The sequence below is a fragment of the Gopherus flavomarginatus genome, chromosome 1 (assembly GCF_025201925.1).
Source record: "Gopherus flavomarginatus isolate rGopFla2 chromosome 1, rGopFla2.mat.asm, whole genome shotgun sequence".
Taxonomy (NCBI): domain Eukaryota; kingdom Metazoa; phylum Chordata; order Testudines; family Testudinidae; genus Gopherus; species Gopherus flavomarginatus.
In genome coordinates this window covers 66099294-66126040 of record NC_066617.1, presented here as the reverse complement: position 1 = coordinate 66126040, position 26747 = coordinate 66099294, and the positions used below count along the sequence as shown (strand labels likewise).

General features: G+C 40.5%; 1 protein-coding gene across 2 annotated transcripts in view; it reads right to left on the bottom strand.

The window, feature by feature from the left end:
* The window catches only part of XPOT (exportin for tRNA), a 90020-nt gene that overhangs the window by 42846 nt on the left and 20427 nt on the right, over positions 1-26747 (bottom strand). For both annotated transcript variants that reach the window (XM_050923400.1, XM_050923407.1), the window contains exons 2-10: positions 23306-23439; positions 19293-19375; positions 16319-16375; positions 12874-12943; positions 8509-8727; positions 7566-7750; positions 6954-7122; positions 1312-1548; positions 926-964 (exon numbers count right to left, since the gene is read on the bottom strand). In XM_050923400.1, the coding sequence (XP_050779357.1) occupies positions 926-964; positions 1312-1548; positions 6954-7122; positions 7566-7750; positions 8509-8727; positions 12874-12943; positions 16319-16375; positions 19293-19375; positions 23306-23365 (1119 nt within the window). In that variant the 5' untranslated portion in view covers positions 23366-23439. The remainder of the gene's footprint in view (positions 1-925; positions 965-1311; positions 1549-6953; positions 7123-7565; positions 7751-8508; positions 8728-12873; positions 12944-16318; positions 16376-19292; positions 19376-23305; positions 23440-26747) is intronic.

The following is a 26747-nucleotide window of genomic DNA, read 5'->3' as shown; positions in this document are numbered from 1 at the left end:
GAACATCAAGATTCTTGTTATGCCTAGTAGAAAACAATCAAAACCGTCCAGAAGCCTATAGGGGAATTGGTAAAATAAACTATCACTGGATATCCAAGAAGGGAAGGGTGAAGCTGTGCATTAATTTTGTGAGAAAGAGGAGTGGATTTGATAGAATTAAGCAGCTTCTACAAGTCAGATAGGGAATCTGATTATATGGTTTTATATGAAGCTGACTAGCTTATCTTATTTTTTCCTATTAGTTTCAGTGGTAACCTGCCTTGATCTAATGAAACAGAACTGGAACTACACAAGGACAAAACCGATAGGCCTGTTAGCGCACAGTGTCCAAAGTGAAAAGCTAACACTTGAGGAATATATTTCTAAAGTGAACATAGTATGTGTTGTGTTTCATTTCATAAGACCCTCCTTCCAAACTCTGAACTCCAAACCTCCCCATCTCGCTTTTCTCTGAGTTGGGATAATTAAAACAATGTAAAGAGAATAATCTAAAGTTCAGTTTGGAAAACTTCTCAGCTTGCCTATAGATACAAAATGACAACATCACTATATTATAGAGCACACTTAATCTGGATACAAAAATTCCCAGAATTATGAAAAAATGGATTCAAATTACTAGAGCTGATTGGGAGGAAGAGAGTTGGAAAATCTGGGCTAAAATAAGGTCCGTCTTTATATGTATAATTCAAAATATATTGTAAATTTAACAATTTATTTGTAATATGTTTGGTTAAGGGAGGGTGACTCCCTAATGACAAGTCATGACAACTTTACTGATCCATGTTTTGAGAGTAACAATTAAAACAGGTAGTCTTAATAAAAAGGGAAATGTTCGTATTTCTGAGGAGTTTTAGGGATCGCATTTGCCAAAAATGACACTTATCAAATTAGAGCTCTGCTAAGAATGAACTTCAACTAGTCTTACCTCTACATTAGCTTTTTGCTGGTCCGAAAGCAAGGAAAGCTGTAATGAGACATTTCAAAATGTTATCTCTCATCAAAAATGATTTTTCACTTTCTAATAGCTATAGCAATGACTGTGTTTTTCTCTGTAACACTCGATACTGCTTGCAAGCATATTTTTCAGAGAACACAAAATTTCATCCAATCTCATGTCTCCAAAATTCTACAAAAACAACTGCACATAAGCAGTATTCCACAAGCCAATAAACCAGAGCTACTATGTGTTAAACACCAAGCCATGAAGCATTTTTAAAACAAGTAAACTCATTAAGAAACTTAACATGCAAAGTAAATGTTCTTAAGAAGTTAGGGAGAAAATAAGTTGCCATGTATATTTTTTTTAATTACCTGTTTCAAGATATGAAGGTAATCGTAACAAAACCCAATAATATTAGATGAAATGTCATCATCTTCATGAATTAGCAGCTGCAACATTAGGGCCACTTTCGCTTCAATAGCTTGCAGGGTGTCTTGAGCACTCTTCATATCTCCATTCTTTACCAGTTTAGTCCAGCTAGTTATCAACGCTTGCCCCATTCCATTGACCAGTTTAGAAAATCTGGCTAGAAAATCCACATCATCTTCCTGTAGGAAGAAGAGGGATCTGATTAGAAATAGTAGCAAAGACTCAAAGCTTCAGCTCCCCAAAGTGGTATAGATTCATGGGCAATGTTATGCGTTGTCTCTATAGGTACACAGTGTCATGTAAGGAAGTAGCATATGTGTCTCCTAAATTGGCACAGAGGTTACCTGGTTTGTTCTTTCCCTGACAGAATGGGGAGACAAAGATTAAAGCAATGCAAAAAATATATATATTCACGACCATTGAGCGTCACATTATTATAACAACTAATTTCCTCTCCCAGGTTAGTCTCCTTATCCCTTCTACCTCAAAATGAAAAAAGTGATCTTATTTATACATTTACTCCCCTGAAATCTGTATGATTTTAAGTACACAAGCCCAAGTGATTTATATGGGAAAAGTTCATACTCCAAAGTAATAAATAGCTGGCAGATCATTTAAAAAAAAAAAACAACACACTATGATGAACTCTTCTCTTCCAAAGATAAACATAGCAGACATGTTTCTGTATTTTCAGAATCAACCCACTTCAAGTAAAATTGCTAGAAGACCTCTGAGAAAGGAATGTGTTTATTGTCACCCTTCATTACAGATATGAACTGTTTTACATATGTATAAAGCCATTCATTCTAAAGCACACTATAAATTACACACTGGATCTGGGTAGAGTAATAGAGATCCTCTTTAGAGCAAGCGAGAGAACGTTTGCATATTGGAGTCTCCCCATTCACCCTCGCAGCAGCCTGGAGGCTCTTGCAGTAGTTCCCAAACTGTGGGTTGTGACCCCAAATGGGGTCCTATGTCCAATGAGCCAGAATCAGCCAGTGAGATGTCATCTGCCCCCAAATGTGTCCAAACGTGCTCCATGAACGCCGTATCAGAAGGCCACCATTTGGTCTACAAAATAGCCTCTGCACAGCGTGACCTCGCACATACAGTGCACGTAAGGCCATGTTGTGCAGAGGCCACCATTTTGTAAAATCGCAGTCTCCTGATACAGTGTGTGTGGAACACAGGGGTGACCAACCTGTGGCTCTTCAGAAGTTAATATGTGGCTCCTTGTATAGGCAGGCACCAACTCCGGGACTAGAGCTACAGACGCCAACTTTCCAATGTGCCAGTGGGTGCTCACTGCTCAATCCCGTGCTCTACCCCAGGCCCTGCCCCCACTCCAACCCTTTCCGCCCCCTCTCCTGAGCCTGCTATGCCCTCACTCCTCCCCCTCACCCCACAGCGCCTCCTGCACGCCATGAAACAGCTGATCACGAAGCATGGGGAAAGAGAGGGAGGCACTGATCGGCGGGGCTGCCGGTGGACAGGAGGCACTTGGAGAGGGGGGAGTGGATGGGAGGCTGCTGACATTATTACTGTGGCTCTTTGGCAATGTACATTGGTAAATTCTGGCTTCTTCTCAGGTTTGCCACTCCTGCTGGAACAGGTCTGGACACACTGGATTTGCAGATACTATTTTGCCATTTGTACCAGCTGGCTGTGCAAGCATCCAGCTGAAAGACTTTAATCCAGAAGATCCTTATCTGTGGGCAGCAGACATATTAACAGAGTATCCTCTGTGCTTGAGTTGGTAGGTATCTGTGCTAGCCTTTTCCAAGATGGGAATCTGCAGCGGCTTGCAAACTCCTTAATGCAGGGCCCATATCTTCTTTTATGTCACTTTGAGTATCCTGCTGGAACTCAGTAAAGAATCATGAAAAGTCACTTGTCTCTGGGCTGCCCTACTATCATCACATAGGGCCTTCCTAAATCCTGGCCTAATTTGTTTAACAGTGAAATCCTCTGATTTGTCATAAGAGGCACAATAACTATCTGCTTCAACCTCCAGCAGTAAGTCTAGTGGTACAGTTATGAACAAAAAAAATCAAGAGTGCAAGACACGTGCTTGCAAATATGACAAGGCTTTCTTTGAGTATGGTTTCTCCAGTGTTTGTCAAGAATGAAGAAAGGCCAAAACAGCTATTATGTCACAGTGTTAAACTAGTGAAAGCAAGAAGCCTCAAACTTCAATCACGCTTGGAAATCCTTTACAAGAAACACATAGGAAAATCAAGGTCGTTTTCCAGCGCTGAAAAGAAGAACTTTTGCATCAAAAAGTGCAATTCAAGGGAGCCATATCCGTCTCTGACCATGCTCGAAAAGGCATCATTGAGGTGAGTTACCACATCACATAGGCTAAGAAGCCTCACACAATCAGAGAGACTTGGATCTGACAGCTGCAATGGATATGGTGAAAATGTGTGGAGAAAGTGAGGCGAACAAGCGAAGCCAGATCACTCTTCAACATCTCAGTAAAGCGAAGGATTGAGATGATAGCAGATGATCAGGGAAAACATCTGAAAAAACATGGTTTTGCTCTTCAGGTTGATGTGAGCACAGAGGGTCACGATGCAGAAGAGCCAAGAAATGTGAAATGTGCATGGGATGGTGCAATTCTCAAAAACATTCTGTTCTGGGCCTCAATCTTCTCAGACATGAGATGGCACACAACGCTTGATGTGTTACATGCAAGACAAAAATATTGCATGTGATTGCATGATGTGCTTTTGCACAGATGGAGCTCCCTCTATAGCAGGCCACAAAGCAGGTCTGAGTGCACAGGTAAAGAAAGTTGCTCTGCCTAATGTGTGGACTCATGGCATGATTCAGAGAACAAAAGGCATCTAAACCTTTTAGTCCAGAGCTAAGTGAAGTTTTGCAGCAGGTCTCGTCTATTGTAAACTACATCAAGAGTTGGCCTCTTCACACATGCCTTTTTGGAAAACTATGTGACGACAAGGGGTCTGATCACGATGTGATGTTCCACACTGAAGCTCATTGGCTCTCGAGGGGAAAAGTACTGGGACGATTTTTTCAACTGAGACCAGCTGCATGCCTATGCAATGGACAACAAAGAATGAATTCACTGAATTTTCTATGTGACCAAAGGAAGATGTGCCTTCTTGCCTATTTCACAAACACATTTGAGAAGCTGAACAAATTGAATACAGGTCTGCAAGGAAAGCTCACATCCTTTACCTTAGTGATCAAAGCAAAGGATTCATGAAAACAATTGTTTTTCGGAAGAATAATCTTTTGAAGACAAACTATGAATCCTTTCCACAGCTTTACAAATTCTTGGATGACAAAGTTACTCAGCCTCCCACACTGGTGATGGTTGAGCTGAGCATCTCATCAGATGGAGGAACAGCTTGCATCCAAATTACTTGGATTCCTTGGTCACTAGGTTGCTGTCTGGGGTCACAGAAAACAGAAAGTCTCAAAATAGGGTTATGGAGATAAAAAGTTTGAGAACCCCTGTTCTAGAGTCTAGTGTATGAGGAATAGAAAGCAGGAATGCTCCTTCTGCCTTCAAGAAGCCAAGGAGGAATAGTGCATAGGCTTCCAGTTTATCACACACCTACAAACTGGAGCTCAATGACAGCAACCTGAGCAGGAATTGCAGCATCTTCTCCTTTCTCTATAGCTGGGTGAGGGAGGTCAGGTTCTCATCTAAGCATTGGTCTGACAAAAGGGAGCACATCTTTTGTTATTAAGTGTATTTATCTGGCTATTAAGCGTCTGGTAACATTTTCAAACCCTATGTGAGAGGAAATACGCACATGTGACATAATCAATTAGAGTACAGAATGGGGGGAGGGGAGGGGTTGAGGAGAAAAAATAAATAAATAAGGGGAGGCAGGGAGATCAATGTTAGAGTCAGAGTTCAAAGCCAGAAGGGAACCCCAAATCATCCAGTCTGACTTCTCTGTACATCACAGGACAGCAACGCCACCATGCACCCACACATTAAACCCTGCAACTGAAATGAAACTAAAGTGTTACAGCCCACAAGAGACTAGACTTATGTGCCACAGGTAGAGAATAGGAGGAACCAAGGTGCACCAGTGCTCGAGGCCTCCGCAATGGCAGGGAAGTGATTGAGGTATACGCACATAATTCCAGCAAATGACCTATACCCATATGCTGCAGAAAAAGGCAAACATCCCTTAATAGTCACTTCCCAATCCCCACATAATCAGTTAGACCCTGACCATGTGAGTAAGAACCAGCTAGTCAAGCACCTGAGAGAATGCTTAGTACCTGTAAGCATATAGGCAGGTATGGCTCTCCTTCACAGTCAATCTCTGAGGGAGGCCACACCCCTTTGCTGACATGCTCCTGAAACAACAAAAGTAAAGGGGAGAAGTCCCCCATCTCTGGCTCCAACCCTTAGGTAAGATAGAGCCACAAATAGTTCAGGGGCCCAGGCCCTCAGGCAGGGTGGGGCACCAAACAAAGAGCCTAAGGTGCCGGCAGGGGTTGAACGCCAGCAAATAGTCTACAGTCCTAGCAGGTCTCTTGGCCTGAGGTGGGGAAGCTGCCAGCCCAAAGGTGACGTTGCAGAGGGTAGGGGGACGCGGACCCACCTAACTTCGCCACATCCCAGCCCAGGGCCCTAACAGTGGCAGAGTGGTCTTCCACTGGGTCAGCGGGAATTCGCCCACAACATGCTGCCCTAGACGGCTGCCCCTGGGCCACTTCCTCCCATCAAGGTGTACCTGAACCCCGGGTCATCCTCCATCTCCCTGGGGTATACTGCCAGTGGCAATCCAAGCAGCTCCTCAGCATTGGGCGTGCCTGGCAGTTCGGGTATCTGGGACGTGTCCTCGGCACAGCAGAAGTCTTGCACAGGTTCCAGTTCTCCCTTGTTGGCTCCTGCTTATCTGAGCTGCAGGGCCCACCTCCTGCACTTCCTGTTCCTGGTACCACCCTTCCGCTTCTAGTCTAGGTCTTCCCGGTTCTGCCCACCAGGGGGCATCTGGCACTCATCCCCCCCCAATCTCCCATCTCTAGCCATGGCCATACTCAATGCTTCAGAGGAAGATGGTAAAAAACCCTCCCAGAATACACTGAGGCAAAAATATCCCTTCTGGACCCCTGCTGGAAACCCAAAGGTATGAGCTTTAGGAACATAAGACAAACCAGAAGTGAGCCCCAGGGCTGTTGAGCCCTGTCCCTTACCATCACAAACAACCCCAACAAAACTATATTCAAATTTGTCCAGCTCTCTCCTAAAAATTGTATGCCTCCATAACTCCTCTTGGGAAACTGGTTCAGAACCTCACCCCTCTGATGGTTAGAAACCTTCCAATTTCCAGCCTGAATTTGTTTATGGCCAGTTGATATTAATTTTTGTCCTTACCTTAAATAGCTCTTCACCTTTCCTGGAACTTATCCCCTAACGTATTTAGAGAGATCAGCCATATCCCTCTCAGCCTTCTTTATGTTAGGCTACAGAAGCCAAGCTCATCATCGAGTCTCCTCAGAAGATAGGCCCTCTTATCCCCTCATCATCAAATCTTATTTATGTAGCTGTGTGACTTACTCATCTCCAAAATATCAATTTACTAACCTGATCAATACTGAAGAGACCAGCAGACTGTAACACTTGACACAAAGATTCTACCAGTTTTGTTTTATCAATTGGGTCCATTCCCTTATTTACAATTTCAAACAAACAGTCACATGCTTCCTCCCGAAGAACTTCTACAGACATGTGACTTAGCAGCATATTTATAAACCTAGAAAGGTGAAAACAAGTTACTATATAAACACACTACATCACCACATGCGTAAGCGAAATCATATAATTTGTATGTTTTCTTACTTACAATGTGGTTTCACTTTAAATTAATTTAAAAGCCTATATAGTGCATGTGGTTTGTAGATCTAGACAATAATGTATGTCATTTACAGACATAGTAGTCAGACCCATCTAACACTATGGCTTACATTGCTCTGTGCAATCTCTCTCCACTGCTGAGAAAACAGCAAGTATTAAAGTTACTTAGAACAGGAAGTTTGGTTGGCACTATTTTTTGTATTTCTAGAACAGTTTTTTGACATATGATTCTTACAATATCTTATTACCATGCTGGTGACAGGACTGCATACAAAAATACTATCAGAAAGGCTAAGATTTCTAGTGGGGGAAAAAAAAAAACAAAACCAAAACACACCTCACCTTTCATTGGCTATCAGGCTCAAATCTATCCAGGACACATAAGCTCCAACTACTTCAAGGCACTGGCATGTCAACTCTGCATTAGTATATTGATAATTTTGTAAGATTTGGTACCACGACTCCACAAGGCTTGGAATGCACTGTTCTCTCATGGTGTCTTTTAATAAGGTATTTCTACGAGCCTCCTATAAATACAGCAGAAGCACATGTTCATCTTTTTATAGATTAGTGTCTTTTGCACATTCACTATCAAATGTAGACACTTGGAACAGTTCATGTCCTTGAAAAATGCAAATATTCATAATCCACATTTATGTTTTCCTTATTTTGTTTCCTACTGCTTATTAAACTGTAAAAGCTTATTCAAAAGTTGGTAGCCCCAAAACTGCACCTACTTTTCCTGTCTGCTTGCAAAACCAATACATTGTGTTTTATTTCCTTTCTCCTTCCCTCCATACAATAATTCAAAACAATTTCCAGTCAGCAATTTCGTTTTCTGAAAAGACACTTATAAATGCCAAAAAGGGAAGCAGAAAGATTTCCAAATCCTTTTTTAAAAAAAACATAAGACGATTTATAAGTGATGCCTCATCAGAAACGAACATTTTAAAAATTAACCAATTTAAAAATCATCAAGTGAACAACAGTCCATCAAATTTCCCACATGACAAGCAAAATGCTGCTGTTACAGGGTCAAAAACATTACAGAGTTTGTTTAAATTCAAACATTAATTGTTTTAATTGAAATTTAAGAACTCATGAAAAAAAGGTTTTTATAAAGTTTTATACACACAACTGTTGAATATAAACTGTCCTGTAATTCCTTTAAGGCAGAATCCTCCTGGTGAAGAACAGAATCCCTTTTGCTGCAAAGAAGATGAATAGTCCTTAAGCTCCACACAATATTAATATTATGCAACATAAAAAACATGACATAACTTGCCTCTGATGTATGAACTACATCCCGGTCTACCAGCTCAGCATCAACAGCCATAAGGATTCTGAGGTACAGGTCTACTCCTTGAGGGTTAAGGTCTACTACTGACAGAATATCAAAAAAAAACTTGGGCCATTTTGTGAGATATTCAGTGACAAACAGCAATGCAAAGACTTGTGCTGCTTTGTTGCGAATAAAAGTCTTCTCTGGTTGAGGATTCAGCATCTGGGAGAAATAGAATATTTTCTTCATATTTCTTTTATACATTAAAAGAATAACTGACTGCATTGGTTAAGTACAGCGGACAATCAAATCAAACACCATCTCCCATTTCACTGTCATGCAGGTTATGTGAAATACAACAAGCATGCAAAAAAAACTTCACCTCTCCCCCCCGACCCCGTCTTATATTTTAAAAATTATTAATGCTTCTGAAAAAAAGATTCAGTTTCAAAATAATTTAGGTGACAATATTCTTCCTATATGATATGGACAAAGGTGCTCTGTGCAGTCGAGAAAAGGAAATCATGTAATTTTTAGCAGCAAGGACTAAAGGCTATCTTGATGGTTTGGAAAAAAAAAAAGCTTTACAAATACAAAAAACACTTGGTTCTCAGCTTTTGCTTTGTCACCTCAATTGGCTGCTGTTTTTGAAGGTGATGAGAAGCTACTCCCACTTCTCCTTTATTCAGAGAATGAACTGGGCAGGCACTCAATTCCCCCATCCTTCTGTTACTATACATTTTTCTCCTCATCTCCTTTCACAAGCTCCTTACTCATGTAGCAGCCTTCTGCAAAGGGAAACTAACATCTAACTAGGTACACTGACTCATATTAGCAGACTTCAAGAAAGCTACTAGCATGCTACTGGATGCCACTGGCTAGCATTTCACTTGCTATAACTAATTTGAGAGAGTGCAAGAGGTGAGCAAAATGAACACTAATTAATAAATGTGTATCAACTGCTTTAAAGGTGGAACTATGCCCAGTCTACAATGAAGAGAAGGTGGAATCAGAAAAGTGGAATATCTCCTCAAAAGAGGAAAGACGAGTGATCCTGTCATTTACATCACAAGTCTAACTTTAATCTCTAATAAAATAATAAGAGTCTAATACATCATGATACAACTGCACCCTCTTTCAGGAGTTCAGTGAAGAGCAGCAAAAGTGGAGAGATTTAATTAGGAGTTAAAATATTTAGAGTTTGGCTAAGTGATGACTAAGATGGGTTCTATGTAGGCATTTACATCCTGCCTATCACTGTGATATTCGATAACAGTTTACAAAAAGTTACGTGTATCAAGAAGGGAGAGAATTTAGTGCAGAACCAAAAGGGACATAATTGGGAGTGCAGTTAAGGGAACATTCAAAAAGACTTCTTGGCAGTGATCTATTTGACCATGGCAGAGTATCCCCAGGAAAATTCTGGAAATTGTCTTGCTTGACATTTAAAGCTATACTGCACAAACTACTAAATATAACAGAGACGTATCATGCATTGTCAAACAGATGGACTAAGTAATCTTTTTTGTCTCTGTGATATATGATTTTTTCCCCACTCTCCCAGTACCCAGAAATTAGGGCTGATGGACAGGAGTCTCCAAGAGAGGAAGAAGGGTGCTCTCAACTTCAGGCAATGGGAGAAGAGGGGAAGTTGAGTTATATCCCTAAAAAGGAAATCTTTAATCACAGAATATCAGGGTTGGGAGGGACCTCAGGAGATCATCTAGTCCAATCTCCTGCTCAAAGCAGGACAAGTCCCCAGATAAATCATCCCAGCCAGGGCAGTGTCAAGCCTGGCCTTAAAAACCACTAATGAAGGAGATTCCACCACTCCCCTAGGTAACCCGTTCCAGTGTTTCATCACCCTCCTGGTGAAAAAGTTTTTCCTAATATACATCCTAAACCTCCCCCACTGCAACTTGAGACCATTACTCCTTGTCATGTCATCTGCTATCACTGAGAACAGTCTAGATCTATCCTCTTTAGAATTCCCTTTCAGGTAGTTGAAAGCAGCTATCAAATCCCCCCTCATTCTTCTCTTCTGCAGACTAAATAATCCCAGTTCCCTCAGCCTCTTCTCACAAGTCATGTGCTCCAGCCTCCTAATCATTTTTGTTGCCCTCCGCTGGACTCTTACCATTTTTTCTACATCCTTCCTGTAGTATGGGGCCCAAAACTGGACACAGTACTCCAGATGAGGCCTCACCAATGTTGAATAGAGGGGAATTATCACATCCCTCATTCTGCTGGCAATGTCCCTACTTATTCAGCCCAAAATGCCATTAGCCTTCTTGGCAACAAGGGCACACTGACTCATATCCAGCTTCTCGTCCTCTGTAACCCCTAGATCTTTTTCTGCAGAACTGCTGCCTAGTCATTCTGTCCCTAGTCTGTAGCAGTGCATAGGATTCTTCTGTCCTAAGTGCAGGACTCTGCACTTGTCCTTGCTGAACCTCATCAGGTTTCTTTTGGCCCAATCCTCTAAATTTGTCTAGGTCCCTCTGTATCCTATCCCTACCCTCCAGCGTATTACCACTCCTCCCAGTTTAGTGTCACCTGCAAACTTGCTGAGGGTGCAATCCACACCATCCTCCCGATCATTAATGAAGATACTGAACAAAACCAGCCACAGGACTGACCCTGGGGGCACTCAGATACTAGCTGCCAACTAGACATGGAGCCATTCATCACTGCCCGTTAAGCCCAACTATCTAGCCAGCTTTCTATCCACCTTACAGTCCATTAATCTAGCCCAAACTACTTTAACTTGCTGGCAAAAATACCATGGGAGACCGTATCAAAAGCTTTGCTAAAGTCAAGGAATAACAAATCTACTGCTTTCCTCTCATCCACAGAGCCAATTATCTCCTCATAGAAGGCAACTAGGTTAGTCAGGCATGACTTGCCCTCGGTGAATCCATGCTGACTGTTCCTGATCACCTTCCTCTCTTCCAAGTGCTTCAGAACTGATTCCCTGAGGACCTGCTCCATGATTTTCCCAGGGACTGAGGTGAGGCTGACTGGCCTGTAGTTCCCTGTATCCTTCTCCTTCCATTTTTTAAAAAGATGGGCACTACATTAGTCTTTTTCCAGTCATCCGGGATCTCCTCTGATCACCATGAGTTTTCAAAGATAATGGCCAATGGCTTTGCAATCACATCCACCAACTCCTTTAGCACCCTCGGATACAGTGCATCCGGTCCCATGGACTTGTGCTCATTCAGCTTTTCTAAATAGTCCCGAACCACTTCTTTCTCCACAGAGGGCTGGTCACCTCCTTCCCATGCTGTGCTGTCCAGTGCAGTAGTCTGGGAGCTGACCTTGTTCATGAAGACGGAGGAAAAAAAGTATAGAGTACTTTAGCTTTTTCCACATCCTCTGTCACTAGGTTGCCTCCCTCATTCAGTAAGGGGCCCACATTTTCCTTGACTTTCTTCTTGTGGCTAACATACCTGAAGAAACCCTTCTTGTTACTCTTAACATCTCTTGCTAGCTGCAACTCCAAGTGTGATTTGGCCTTCCTGATTTCACTCCTGCATGCCTGAGCAATATTTTTATACTCCTCCCTGGTCATTTGTCCAATCTTCCACTTCTTGTAAGCTGCTTTTTTGTGTTTAAGATCAGCAAGGATTTCACTGTTAAGCCTAGCTCGTCACCTGCCATATTTACTGTTCTTTCTACACATTGGGATGGTCTGTTCCTGCAACCTCAATAAGGATTCTTTAAAATACAGCCAGCTCTCCTGGACTCCTTCCCCCCTCATTTAATTCTCCCAGCGGATCCTGCCCATCAGTTCCCTGAGAGAGTCAAAGTCTGCTTTTCTGAAGTCCGGGGTTCGTATTCTGCCGCTCTCCTTTCTTCCTTGAGTCAGGATACTGAACTCCTGCCTCCCAGGTTCCCATCCACTTTTGCGTCCCCTACTAATTCTTCCCTGTTTGTGAGCAGCAGGTCAAGAAGAGCTCTCCCCTTAGTTAGTTCCTCCAGCGCTTATACCAGGAAATTGTCCCCTATACTTTCCAAAAACTTCCTGGATTGTCTGTGCACCGTTGTATTGTTCTCTCAAAAGAATGCTCCACAATTGAGTTCTTAATTGAGGTGCAGGATAGGAATAAAGGCAGAGATAAGATTTAAACATTATTTTAAGCACATTCAATTACAAACTTGTTTTCAACACACGTTTTAAAAAAAATGTAAAACCTTAAGAATTATAACGTCCATCATATGTCTGAATACGTTTTTCCATCAAGTAGCTTAACTTTTTCAGGGGTACATAGGAAGCAACCTTTAAACCTTTAATCTGGCACCAGTTAGTAACCTTGAATAAGCCAGCTGCGTACTATTAATTGTTGTAAAAGAAAAAACATTTACCTGAGCTTGTAACCACGTTACGAGTGTTTCCCTGATTAGCTGCTGTTGGACTTCAGTAAGTTCAGAATATCTGAAACAAAATTATTCAGATCAAAATGATCCTATATTTTATTAGCTTGCTTACTTCTGGTTCCACAGATTAAAAAGGCAAAAGCTAAATTACTTTGACATCTACATTGCCTTCATACGCAGACTATTCTGTGCAATCTATATAAAAATCTTACCACAGAAGGAATTCTCTTTACTGTTTGCATATTAGAGTTCTAAGTTAAACTTTAAAATACTTTGTAGTAACTTATTTAATGAAAGCCATTCTGCACCATATGAGAACAATTTTACTTGATTGTGCAGTAGAAAAACTATGGCAATTACACTTCCTCCCAGTCTTCTAATATTACCTTTAAGACGCATAAGAAAAAAAAGAAGGGGACTGTCTATGCTGACTAGGATTATTATTTTTAATTAAGTTTAAAGTTAAAATTAAATTGCATTAGACATTAAAAGTTAATTCATTGTCTTAATTGTGGTTATTCCTTAACTGTGAGCAGTTATTACAATATTGTATTCACATCAAAGCCATTAGTTATCCCATTTGACATTAACACTGAAGGACCGAAGGGTAGTTTCAACTACCACTGTCATTGCTCTCTTGTTACTAAATTCAGTTTTGTCCTGATTAATTCCATATCTTAAAGCAAGTTTTACACAGATCATTATTTTAAAAGCTGCAGTATTACAACCAGGCAAGATTCAACCTTTAAAAATTGAGTCACAATCTCCCATAATACAATTTATTAGAGTGGACTTGGCCCTTGCTGGCCACTTCCTAAGCTCCTGCTGCCAAGTTTTGTAGAGAGACCCATCATTATGGGCAGCACATGTAGCAATGTCTATAGTTAAGGTTGTCTGGCCATTAGAAGACCCTGTTTTGAGTTGCTTATAACCTTGCCAAACTTTAATTGTTGGGCTGAAGTTTTCCATCCCAGGTGTCCACTTTAGGCTGATTTTTTAGAAAGTTTCAGCAAAAATGGTTCAGCTGTTTCTAGGAACAATAGTAATGGAAAATGTTATTATGCCCATGTTAATGAGTTGTTTGTAATGATTTATTTTAAGGAAGCTATAGGACCCTCATCCTTTCAAAAAGATACTTGAAATTTGTCAGGGAGGTTACCCTGGTGTCAGGGATATGCCTTTTTCCGTTTCTGCAGGAAAAAAGCTTGAATCTGTCTGATAAGAGTTTGAAAAATCGCTGTTTGCATATACTCACTAAATACCCATTAGAGTTTGGTTGCTAAGGTCTCCAAAGGTTCTGCCTGTACTGAGCATGCTCAAATGCCCTGCAGCTCCTACATGTGACTGGTCTGCTCATATGCCATCCTCATATAAATGGCCAAGCATGCTCCATCCTGTGGCTGCAAAGTGTTGAGCAGGACATTCCCTGCAAGTGCCGCTCCAGGCCACTATAGCACCAAACACCAGAACAACAGGGAGACAGTCTTACTTGTGTTCTCAATATTCCCACTGCTGGTGCCCACACAGCAAAAGAGAAAGACACAGCCTGACTTCAAATGCAGAGAGTGAGCAATGGAGAGAGAAGCAAAAGAGCACAAGGACTTGGGGAGTGGATATTGGAGGACCAGAAGGTAGAAAGAATGAAGACAGACAGTGGGAGATAGACACCTGGAGGGGCAGCAGATAAGGAGAGGGACAGAGACAGAGGAGTGTACTAGAGAAGTGTCATTTCTCTCCTTTCCCCCGCACCAAAACCTGGAATTGAACCCAGGAGTTCTGAGTCTTTACATTCCTCCGTTGATATCCAATAGCTGTAAAACCCACTGGCAAAGTGTCTCATCTTCCTTTAGTGCTTGATCCACATACTGAGAACAACACAGCTACCAGTTACTCCATTAGTTCAAGTGCTGGAGGTCTATGCTGTGGCTCTCAAGGTCCAAACCCTGCTGGCAACCCAAACTGAGGGATCAGTATGGTTCTATGAGATGGAACTTGGTTTTTCCAGGGTGTGGTTTTTTTTTAAATTAGGAAATTACATTAAAAAAACCTATGTTAAAAGAAAAACAGTCTAAAGCAAGTTTTCCACAACACCCCTGCCTCATACAACCAGGGTGGTGTACTTAATGAGGCTTTTGTCTGTAGACCCCTGGCTCATTTGTTGCAGAAACCAGGAGGCATGTTGTGAAGGAGGCAGAGGATTGCAGTAAAAGAGTAAGAAAAAAGGCAAATGAATGCTAATCTCAACAACTGTATTCTATGCCTACCTCTGCCAGAGTTCCTATGTGATGCCAAGCAAGTCATTCAAATGAAGATTCTCAGAGTTGGTCACTAACTGTGTTCCTCATTTTCTGGGTGCACAAATTTGCATAAGTGCTGAGCGCTCACAACTGTAACTGAAGTCAGCTGGAGCTATGCTTTGGACATGTGTGCTCTAAGATGCTAAGAACTCTGGAAAACCAGGGCAGTAGTAGGGCATTCAACATTACTTGACATTTTGAGCTTTAAAGCAATCTGTGCCTCACTTACTCATTTGTTAAATGGGCATAATAATACCTATTTTCACAGGAGCACCGTGAAGATAATATTCGGGTGCTACATAATCATTCATTAATTTATGGAGAGTGCACCACAGAAACATCCAGGAGGACATGATTTTACATTCAGCACAGGATTTGAATGGTGTGCAGTAAACAACAACTGGGGCTACACACTGAAGAGGATAAACACTTATTAAATAAATTAGTAGTTATTCAATATAAGGCTGGGGCCCTGTGAAACAAATAATGTGATCACATAATTAAAGCTTATATCACAACACATATACACAACAGGGCCAAATTAAGATTGCATAAGTAACCATAAATCTGGCATTTCCTACCTTATGAATTCTTCACTTTGCAACCTTAATATGCAGTCACGGTCCCTCCCCCTCCCCATATTATTTATATTTTTTATATATAAAAAATAAAATCAAACACAAATAAAAAAGTATCAGTTTGAAGCAAAAACACCTTTATAAATAAATGTATTTCTCCACTATTTAAGAATAATTTTACATTTTAAAAAGTAACAACATAAGCCAAACCTACAGTATCTCCAACAGAAACTATCACTTCAAAAGACAAAAAAAACAGTAGTAAACACAACACATACAGGTATAGTAGAAGTTAATTTATGTAAATTTAATGGGAAAAGTAGAATTTATATGGCCAAGCGCAGGACTTCTCAATGCAATTAATATACATTGCAGTAAAGCACCAAAATAACTAACTGAAAAATGGCTAAAAGTTTGAATAACCAAGTTTCTACTGTCTACTTTAAGTAAAAATATTTTGAATGTTACTGATAAAGCTTTTAATTTGTTTGCACAGAATGTGAGTGGGAAAACAAGTGTATAGAACAATATTACTATAAGAAGAAAAGCATTTCTCACTTGAATTTAATTTGATGTTCTATAACTTGAAAGCAGAAGAACTTGATGTGATCATCACTGGAATTAGAAGAAGAAAAAAAGTACAATCAACACAATGGAAATATTGCAGCCCATTTCTTCAGGAAGAATACATTCCTGGAACTGTGCAATCAGTTATCAATTCTTGTGATGAAGAACTGCTCTACTATAGAGAAGAAAATCTGTTCCATCTGCTGCAAACATTTCAGAGTACTTGACCAGTCAGGAAAATGAGCACAGTCATTACAAATACACAAACATATAACTAGTTTTGATTTTTTTTTTCCTTTTTAACAACTCATTTGTTACATTGCCTAGTTTATTCAATTGCTATATTTTAACTAAAGCACACAGTCAAGAGGTGCTTCACTTACAGAATTTGATGCAGGATTTAAAGCTTTTTTGTTTTGTTTTATATTATGCTGCAAAAACGTAAGCGTCTAATTCCAGCTCCTTGCAGCAAAAAATTTTTAAACCCATCACAATGACATCCACTTGAGGTATCCACTTGAGGCTTCAGCTGAGGCACTATTGAAAGTAATGGTTGGGATGGTTTATAAACAATCACGACTAGCCTGGCTTCAGCTTTCAATTGTACTTCACCTACTATTTAATTTCACTTATTACAAAGTGATTTAGAGGAGGAAACCAACTCAACTATTTTAATAAATAAATTCTGAAAAGTTTGGTGTACCATCACTGTAAGTGACCCATTAAAGGAAAGTTGTAGCTGGCCGTTAAAACTGGAGAAGGGTTGCAATGATAGCCAAGACAACTTTAAAACAAATGACAGTCTCAAAACTCCAATACGTTCCACAGTAACAGAAATAATTTAAAGCTAAAAATCATCACTGAACATGGGACAATATAGTTATCTCATGCCAATATAACATATTTTTCTTGACAAAAAAATTAAAGACACCAAGAACACAGTTTAGTTTTAACTTTTTTTTTTTTTAATTAAAAAAAATCACATTTTTAATCCCAGTAAGGCATTTCAGGGTATAGTATCAAGCTATTCCATCTTGGGCAAAAAAAGGCTCTACTCCTCTCATGATACACTATGTACTAGAGACAGAGCAAACACTCCAATCCCTCTCATGTTTTATTCTTGAGTTACTGAATTTCAGGTAATTTACAGTGTAACAAGTATTCTCCCAAATGGCAAATACCATGAGAAAGATTTTAGCATGACATTAAAGTTCAAAACTTGTGTTCATACAAGAAATTAAACATTGATAGATTAGAACTCAAACTGGCCAGGTCATCAGCAGGTCTGCTGCAGCAAAAGAGTATTTCCAGACATGCTTTTTCATTCAAGGTGGTGAGAAAAGGGAGTGCTGCAGAAGCAGAATACCAAAAACAAAATTAATATTCCTAAAGTGTTTTGCCCCTTATTATTGCAGAGGTTAACTCTTCAACATTTTATGCAGTAGGATAAAAGTTACTTTTAGAAGAAAATAATTGCAAAATCATACTTTAAAGTAATGTTAAGGTTCTAAACAAATTTATTTTTTGTACAGCACTTTGAAGTTAAAGAAGAATGGCAATTACAAAAAGCAAGCAAATTTAAAGATGTGATTAACATCCAAAATAGCCAATCCAAGGATATTTAATACAACTTAAAACAACTTTTTCTTTTCTAGTTTCAACATCCAAACTCTGATGAAATGTCTAGCAAGCTAATGATACTTCAGCCACAGAACCTGGCACTAACCATTCTACAGTGATAAGTTAAATGCCATTTAATGCAGCTTTTCAAAGTTACTTTATCTATCTCACAAAGTTGTGTCATTGGCAAAGGATTTTTAAGAGTGTAACATATACCACAGGATTTGCTGTATCTTGCCCTCAGTCTAGCAGAATTCAGTGGGATGAGAAAGTCAACTACACAAAGCATGTTAAGCAATCCTACTGAGCAAGATCTGGCATTCAGTTTGTGTCTAGACATCAAACAAAAACACCCAACAAGTTTTAAAGTAATATGTTGAATGCCCCTCAAACTGGTTAATTGTGGTATATAATTAAGTATTTTGACTATATTTATCTTTACGGGTACCCTCTGAAGGATCTTTTTTCGGCCATCTGTTGCTCTTCTATGCTTCAGACCACTGGAAGTTACTAAAAGTGGTGTACAGAAGTAGTAAGCCACCATAAGCTATTTCATCATAACCAGACATTTATTAAGCCCTAACTTCAGTTCTGCGAATATATTAATTCATTATTTAAAATCTAACACAGAGGTGTTTAGTTAAAATATATATACATATCTGCTGCTACATACTAAGGGTGCACTAATAATTTCATAAGAAACAGTATGGCCTATTCTCAGCACACGAGTGGGAGGCAACACCTTATTTTAAACCCAGTTACCACTAGCTTGCTGTAGCCTTCAGTAAGCCTTGGAATTTTTCAATGTAAAACTCCAAAAAGCTAAGAAGTGGAAATTTTGTTTCTCAAAGTACATAATGAAGCATTGCTAATGCTTCAAAGCATTGTTTGGCTGAATTTGGCACAAAAATCTGCATATGAAGATTTAATTTCCCTATGAAAATTGCCATTTTGAGCCATAAAATGGCATTTTCCCCATTAAAAAAATGCAGCCTTGATTATAGAAAAGCACAGACACTAACTCATTGTGTGTGTTTTAAAAACAGCTATGTCACACTGCCAAATAATTTGGGCCAACTTTAATAAAAAGTTGGCTTTTAGGTGGAAATCTTACATTATGTGTAACTTCAGCATGGAGCCAGTTACAGGAGAGTTATAAATCGATGACAAAGGGTCAGTTACAAAAACACTGTAAAAAAAGTAGTCATTTGCACATGTTAAAACAGATTTATTATAAATCAATCCCATTTATGCAATCTGATTAGCAACCAAAAAAGCCATAGAGAAGCACAGTGTTCAGTATACTTTTGAGAATAACTATAAATCCATAAAAATAGTTTATTACCTATATATCCTTTGGGCTAATGCTTCTGCACAGACTTGCCAAGCATCTTGGGAAATCTTCAGCTGTTCAAAATAGGCCAAAGCCTGCAATTATCCCAAAACATTTGACTTATAATTGCCAAGCACCAGGTAAAGCATGTGTAATTCCAAGCAAGTTCACGATCGAAAGGTAAGGGAGGCATCATTTGATTCATAAAAGCCCCATAATCATAAATTGCCTTGGGTCACCCTGTAGTGTCGGGCAAGGGGATTTGCTGCCCACTCCCCCAGCTCCAAGTCCTCTGGCTGATGGAAATTTTGGTAATACTGTGTTGTCAGAAATGGCCCAAATTGAGTATCATTCAAAAGCCCCTTCTCCCACAAACATATACCAAACATGACAAACACAGAACAATTATGTAGATATATAATCAAGAAAATGTTTTTTTAAAAAAGTCATTACTGTATTTTTATTTGTAGTTTAACCATGTCACATCAAACATGCAGCCCTCACAAAATTAAACTGTGGCCCTCATCTGACAGTTTTCAGTTAATGTTCAGAACATGATAACTGATTGTTTTATTGTTATAGATTATTATAAATGGAAGGAATGCGTCAAGATGATCTGACATCATCAGCAAGAAATCTGTTTACTGGTACTGATCATCAGCTTTGTTTATTATGCCAAAAGTTGTAACGAGGCTGGTTAAGATGCCAGCATCCATCCAGAAATCATGGGAATCCATCTGCAAATGGTATGCACATAGTTACATAACACAATAATTATAATCCCAAAGTATTTTATTAAAGCTCCTTGTTTTTACTTTGGTTTTGACCATTTTTAGGCATCTTTAGGATTCTAATACCACCAGCTAGCAGCCGAATCTTTGGAGAATGCCACTGCAGAGGACTTATAAAGGTGCCGCAGAGCGTTGTGTTTATGCTATAGGAAGTGCACTCAACCTGAATTTGGCAAGATTGGAGAGAAAGTGAATTGGGCACTAGGAAAAGTTGAAAATGCCAGAACAAGTGCCAGCTGTGACCAAGATTTGCCTTATTCTAGGTCCCATGGCATTCATTTTGAAAACAACACTTACTTCTGCAGTAAGTCAAAGGTGAAAAACTATGTGAAGCAGTTATCTCTTAGCAAGAATTTGTTATGGTCTGCTATCAGGAGCATATTAATGGGGACTAGTCCCCCTCAAGTATTGTCAGGACCAGCAAAAGAACTGCTCCTGTAAGGAGGTTCCTGACCTCATGACTCCGTCTCCTATCTAGGTCCAAAAATTCTGAAGCCAAGAAGTCCAGTTTTCAATGAAGCAGCAGTTAAATCATCTATAAAAGAGCTTTCTACTTTCACTAACCCTGACCTCACTTGATTATTGTGCAAAAGTGGGATGCACTCCAGAAGTGAAAAATCAGAGTATAGCTTTAGCTGAAGAGATAGAAGACATACCCTGAAATGATTCCAACATCCAGGACAAACCACCATTTCAGCAGAAAGGTACATTCTAAGACAGCCAACCTTTAACTTGCCACTACACAGGATGCCAGAGTGCACAACCCATGTATGCTCCTCCTGCCAATCATACTTGCTAGCCTCACTGATCCCACAATTCAGTTAACATTCCTTACACACCTTGAACATGTGAACAAATACATCTGAAGAACTAAATCAAAATGTGTTGTGACACTAGACATGGGCCTTTACAGGCCTGTTCAATGGCTAACAGTGTCTCATAATGATCTCTGAAGGGTGGATTCTATGTCCTGGCAAACTACACATTCTTTGCGGAGATACCTGCAATTGGCTTAGTATCCTTGAGATCTGGGGGATATTGTACAGCAACAATACTGTGAACCAAATTCTAGTACGGAGAAAGCTGCAACTGCTATAGAAGCATACATCTGAACACTTGATGACCTTCAAAAATGCTGCCTACATGTCTTCTTTGAAAAGCATACTGATGTGTGAAGTCACTTCCCAAAGGGTACAGGACTTGCAAGATCAGTTCCGTGCATTCTATGTATGCTCTCAATGACCTTTCAGCATAGCAATGATAGATGATATGGCTGAGGTACAGGCTCTAGACAAACCAGGAACTTAACACCTGCCGAGATTTGTCCAAACACTGCATTATGAGACTCCAGAGAAAATACTAGACCTATGATGATGTCTACCTTGCGTGTGACACATATGCTGAAGACAATTAAAAATTTATCAGAAAGGAGAAACTCCATGGTATTACACCTGTTCAATACAAAATAACTGACTCCATGAATATCTCCTATGTCACAATGAAGAAACTCCTGTCTTGTACTCACACAAAAGAGAAGTTAACTACATACCTTGCAGGAAAAAATTACAGCATGTGAACAATTGCTCAAAGAATTTCACTGCGACATAGTGTAATGAAGCTGCTGCCTCACATCGTTCAGTGGAGTTTCTTCGTAGTTCCCGAAAGAAGGCTGACACTATATTTATTTTGCATGCCATCAATGTTCAGTACTACATGTCAAGTCTAACTTCCCTAGTATTACCAAAGATCAGTGTTTTTTTATGTAAGCAATGTATCCCTGTGTTAAAGTATAATTACAAAAAAATAATTTTTAAATATTTTCTCAAATACAAAGCTAAATAATTGTTCTAGGTTTGTCATGTTTGATACCATTGTGTTTGTGGGAGAAAGGGCTTTCAAATGATACTAAACTTGATCCACTTCTGACAACACTTACCAAAATTTCTACCAGAGGGCCTGGAGCTGGGAGCCTTTGGTGAAAGGAGAGGAGTGAGTGCCCCCTGCCATATCACAGAGGATGACACCACTGAAGTTATTATTCCATAGATGTTTACAAATCAACTGACAGCTCCCTTACCTTTCTATAACTAATTTGACCACAGAATGAGATTTTACTACATCATGCTCCTAGGATTTGGAAAGCTGCACAATCACACCCATGCACACACTTTGGATAACATCTCTTGAACTGTCCAATAGGCTTTGAAACCTGTCATACTACAATGGCTTTTCCTACCAGCTAGGAGCGCCAAAGCAACACATCTTATAGTGGTCAGGGAGAAATGAGCTGCAGCTTAATAAAAATGTTACGTGACCCAGTATTTGTTGATTTTAAGGTTAAAGGTGCTGTAAAAGAAGGTTTTAAGTTTGTGTTGAGCGCCACACATGGCTGTATTTAAAAATGTACTAAAGTTTAAACAATATAACTTAAGATAATGCGTACAACAATTAAAATTAATACTGCACTTAAATCAAATGTGGGTAACCAAAACAAAAAACAAAACCCAACATTCTCTATGCATTGTAAATTTGAATACTGAAGTATTGGAGTCTTTTTGGGTTGTCCGTTATATTTGGTAGGGTTTCAAGTGAAATCTTTGCTTTACAGAATGGCCTGTATATTCATTCTGCATTTGTTCTGAGAATAATCTTGTTGGTTTTTTTAAAACAATTTCTGCAGTTTGGTTTGCAGGATTCATAGTTTATTCAGTCTGAAAATTCTTTTTTATTCAGAACTCCAGAAAACAACATTTCAAGTACATTGGCATTACTCTAAGAAGGTGGTTTTCTATTGAATACTGAAAAAGGAGTCAGAGAAATGGAATTTATATTTAAATTCTGATTAATACTGAACCATATTCTTGAAGAGTGTTGTTATGTAACTAGTTTAAACTACACACTAATAGTACATATGCCACAATCTACCTCATAAGTGTTCAATAGAAACAACGAGTTTTAAGTGTAATCTACTGAATGAAAAGATGTAACAAGGATGAATTACAGTGAGTAAAGCCATGCTTAGCATGACAGTATATATATAGTAAATGGTAAAACAGTATATATATGTAAAATGAAGAACTGCATCTTGCATGTATACATAATGACAATACAATTATAGATTCCCATTACATTCCCTTTACTTCAGTTATCTAAATAATCACACAAATCAAAAGGGTATTAGTCAGTTGCATAGTAACTGGCTGCCATACCTAATATGGAGGAAAACAAACTTACCCTTTGCCTGAAGTCTGCATCAGCATTTGGGTTTAGCCCTAGAAGGGCTTGTTCATCCATCCTTGCTGCTATACTTTTTGTTTCCTATTTTTAACTGGTTTGCCCCCTTCTCCTACAGTAGGGACTACAAACATCTGCGAACAGGAAAAAAAAACAAAAGTTGGAAGAAACAATATTAGCTAAACACATCAGCAAACTCTCAGCATAATCACAGCAGAAGTATCACCATTGCCAGCATACGTGTAAGCCTTTAAAATGCACATGAACATGGAATCTATTAACAGCCACACACTCATACATTTGGTCTACTGTTGACATAAGGGCTTCATGTCCTCCACTGACACCACTTGTGGCCCAGAAAGTATTGCATCTTTTCTTTTATACTATGAACAAATTTAAGTTTTTCTTACATTTGAACTTTCATCTTGTAATAAAAAACCACAAAAGAATTTCCTGTCAATTTAACAGAGAAGCTCCATATCAGAAAATCTGTATTTAATTCAAATTTACAATGCATAGAGAATGTTGGGTTTTGTTTTTTGTTTTGGTTACCCACATTTGATTTAAGTGCAGTATTAAGCTATTACTAGAAAATCACATTTAAAAAAAGTATTTCTAACCTTATGGCTGTAGTAATCAGCAACTTAAATTACTATTTCTATTAATACTTTACGGATGTGTTCATAAAAACCTACTCTCCATAGCAGTCGAGATACTGAGAGGACTTGTTCCCTACAAACTGCACAAAACACATCCTACCTTTTCCTGAACAAGGTGATAAATTAGCCACGAAATACATTTTATTCAGAAAGAGTCCACTTATTCTTAAGCAGTGGTTTTCAAACTGGGGTACATATACCCCTCGGGGTACAAGAGCTCTCATCAGGGGGTACATGAGAAAAATCCAGTAATGGTGGACAATACATTTTATTTAGTAAGACTTGGCAATCTAATCACAGGTATATTATGACACTATGTCAGATGTGGGTATGCAGTAAACTACAATATTTGGAAAGGGGTATGCAGCCTAACAAGTTTGAAAACCACCTTCTTAGAGTAATGCCAATGTACTTGAAATGTTGTTTTCTGGAGTTCTGAATAAAAAAGAATTTTCAGACTGAATAAACTATGGATCCTGCAAACCAAACTGCAGAAATTGTTTTAAAAAAACCAACAAGATTATTCTCAGAACAAATGCAGAATGAATATACAGGCCATTCTGTAAAGCAAAGATTTCACTTGAAACCCTACCAAATATAACGGACAACCCAAAAGACTTGCTCAAAATATCCAGATGCCATTAAAGCAGCAGGGTAGATTATAAAATAGTTATGTCCCAAAAGATGCTCTCCGGCTATGTCTACATTACCGCGGTAAGTCAACCTAAGCCATGCAACTCCAGCTACGTGAATAATGTAGCTGGAGTCAATGTACCTTAGGTTGAGTTACCACAAGGTCTACAACGTGGGGAGTAGACAGGAGAAAATCTCCCATCCACTTACCTTACTCTTCTCGTCAGCGGTAGGGTACAGGAGTCGACTGGAGAACAATCTGCAGTCAATTTGGTGGGTCTTTACTAGACCCACTACATCAGGGCCGCCCGGGGGGGGAGGGGGAAGTGGGGCAATTTGCCCCAGACCCCGGGCCCCACAGGGGCCCCCGTGAGAATTCTCCAGCCCCAGCCCCGCCTCCACCTTCTCCCATCCCCTGGCACCTTAGCATGCCACATCCAGGAGCAGCCCTGGACAGAGCTAAAGCCACCTGGCTCAGGTGGGGCCTGAGCTCCGCCCCACTCAGAGCCACATGGTAAGGGGGCAGGTCTGCGAGCTCCAGTCCCGCCAGAGCCATGCCGCTGCAGTGCTGTCCAGGGGCCAGGGCAGCTCTTGGACGCGGCGCGCTGAGGCTCTGAGAAAAGGGAAAGGTGGGAGTAACCCAGGAGCGGCCCTGGACAGAGCTAAAGCAGTGTGGCTCTAGTGGGGCCTGAGCTCCTCCCCACTCGGAGCCGTGTGGAAAGGGGGAAGGCCAACCGGTGGGAACTTAGGCTCCACTGGAGCCCAGGATCCTGTGGTGCTGTCGAGGGCCGCTTCTGGACGCGGTTAGGCTCTGGGAGAGGTGGAAGGTGGGGTAAGCAGCATGGCAGGGTGCTGGGGCTGGTGGGGTTGGATAAGGGGCAGGGAGTCCCAGGGCCAGTCAGGGGACAGGGAGAGGGCAGAGGTTCTGGGGGGTCGGTCAGGAGACAGGGAAGGGGGGGGTTGGATCATGGGCATTCCAGGGGGTCTATCAGGACTTGGGGGGAATAGGTGTCAGGGCACTCGGGGGGGGTGGTTGGGGAGAGGGTCTCGGGGGGGAACAGTGAGGGGACAAGGAGCAAGATGGATCAGGGATTTTGAGGGGGGGCAGTTGGGGGGCAGGAAGTGGATGGGTGTCAGATAGGGGGCAGGGCCAGGCTGTTCAGGGAGGCACAGCCTTCCCCACTCTAAAGCTCATTCAGCAGTTTGAGGCTTGCAGACAGCTATTTAACACAAAGAGCCAAGCTGTTATCTTTTCTGTGAGGGAGGGATCACATGAGAAGAGCAATATCCTACACCACCTATCTCCTTCCCGACCCCACCTCCCCTGCATTCCCTGAGGCTCCAGAGGGGTTAATTCAATGGTTCTCAAACTTTTGTACTGGTGACCCCTTTCACATAGCAAACCTCTGAGTGTGACCCCCCCACCCTTACATTAAAAACACTTTTATATATTTGTAAAAGCAGTAAAGGGTCCGGTGGCACCTTACAGACTAACAGACGTATTGGAGCATGAGCTTTCGTGGGTGAATTCATGCATCCAACGAAGTGGGTACATAAGCTATACTAAAGACAAACCCACAGTAACCGTCTCCAGTTTGCGAGGGACCCCGTGGAGCCAGTCTCTAGGAAACAGATATATTCACCGAGGTTAAGTCTCATAGACTTTAAGGTCAGAAGGGACCAATGTGATCATCTGATCTGACCTCCTGCACAAAGCAGGCCACAGAACCCTACCCATCCACTTCTATAACAAACCCCTAACCTATGTTCGAGTTACTGAAGTCCTCAAATTGTGGTTTGAAGACCTCAAGCTGCAGAGAATCCACCAGCAAGTGACCCATGCCCCACGCTGCAGGGGAAGGCGAAAAACCTCCAGGGCCTCTGCCAATCTGCCCTGGAGGAAAATTCCTTCCCGACCCCAAATATGGCGATCAGCTAAAGCCTGAGCACGTGGGCAAGACTCATGAGCCAGCACTCAGAAAAGAATTCTCTGCAGTAACTCAGATCCCATCCCATCCAACATCCCATCACCGCCCACATGGCATACTTATCCGCTGATAATCAATGATCAATTGCCAAAATTAAGCTATCCCATCATACCATCCCTTCCATAAACCTATCAAGCTTATTCTTAAAGCCAGATATGTCTT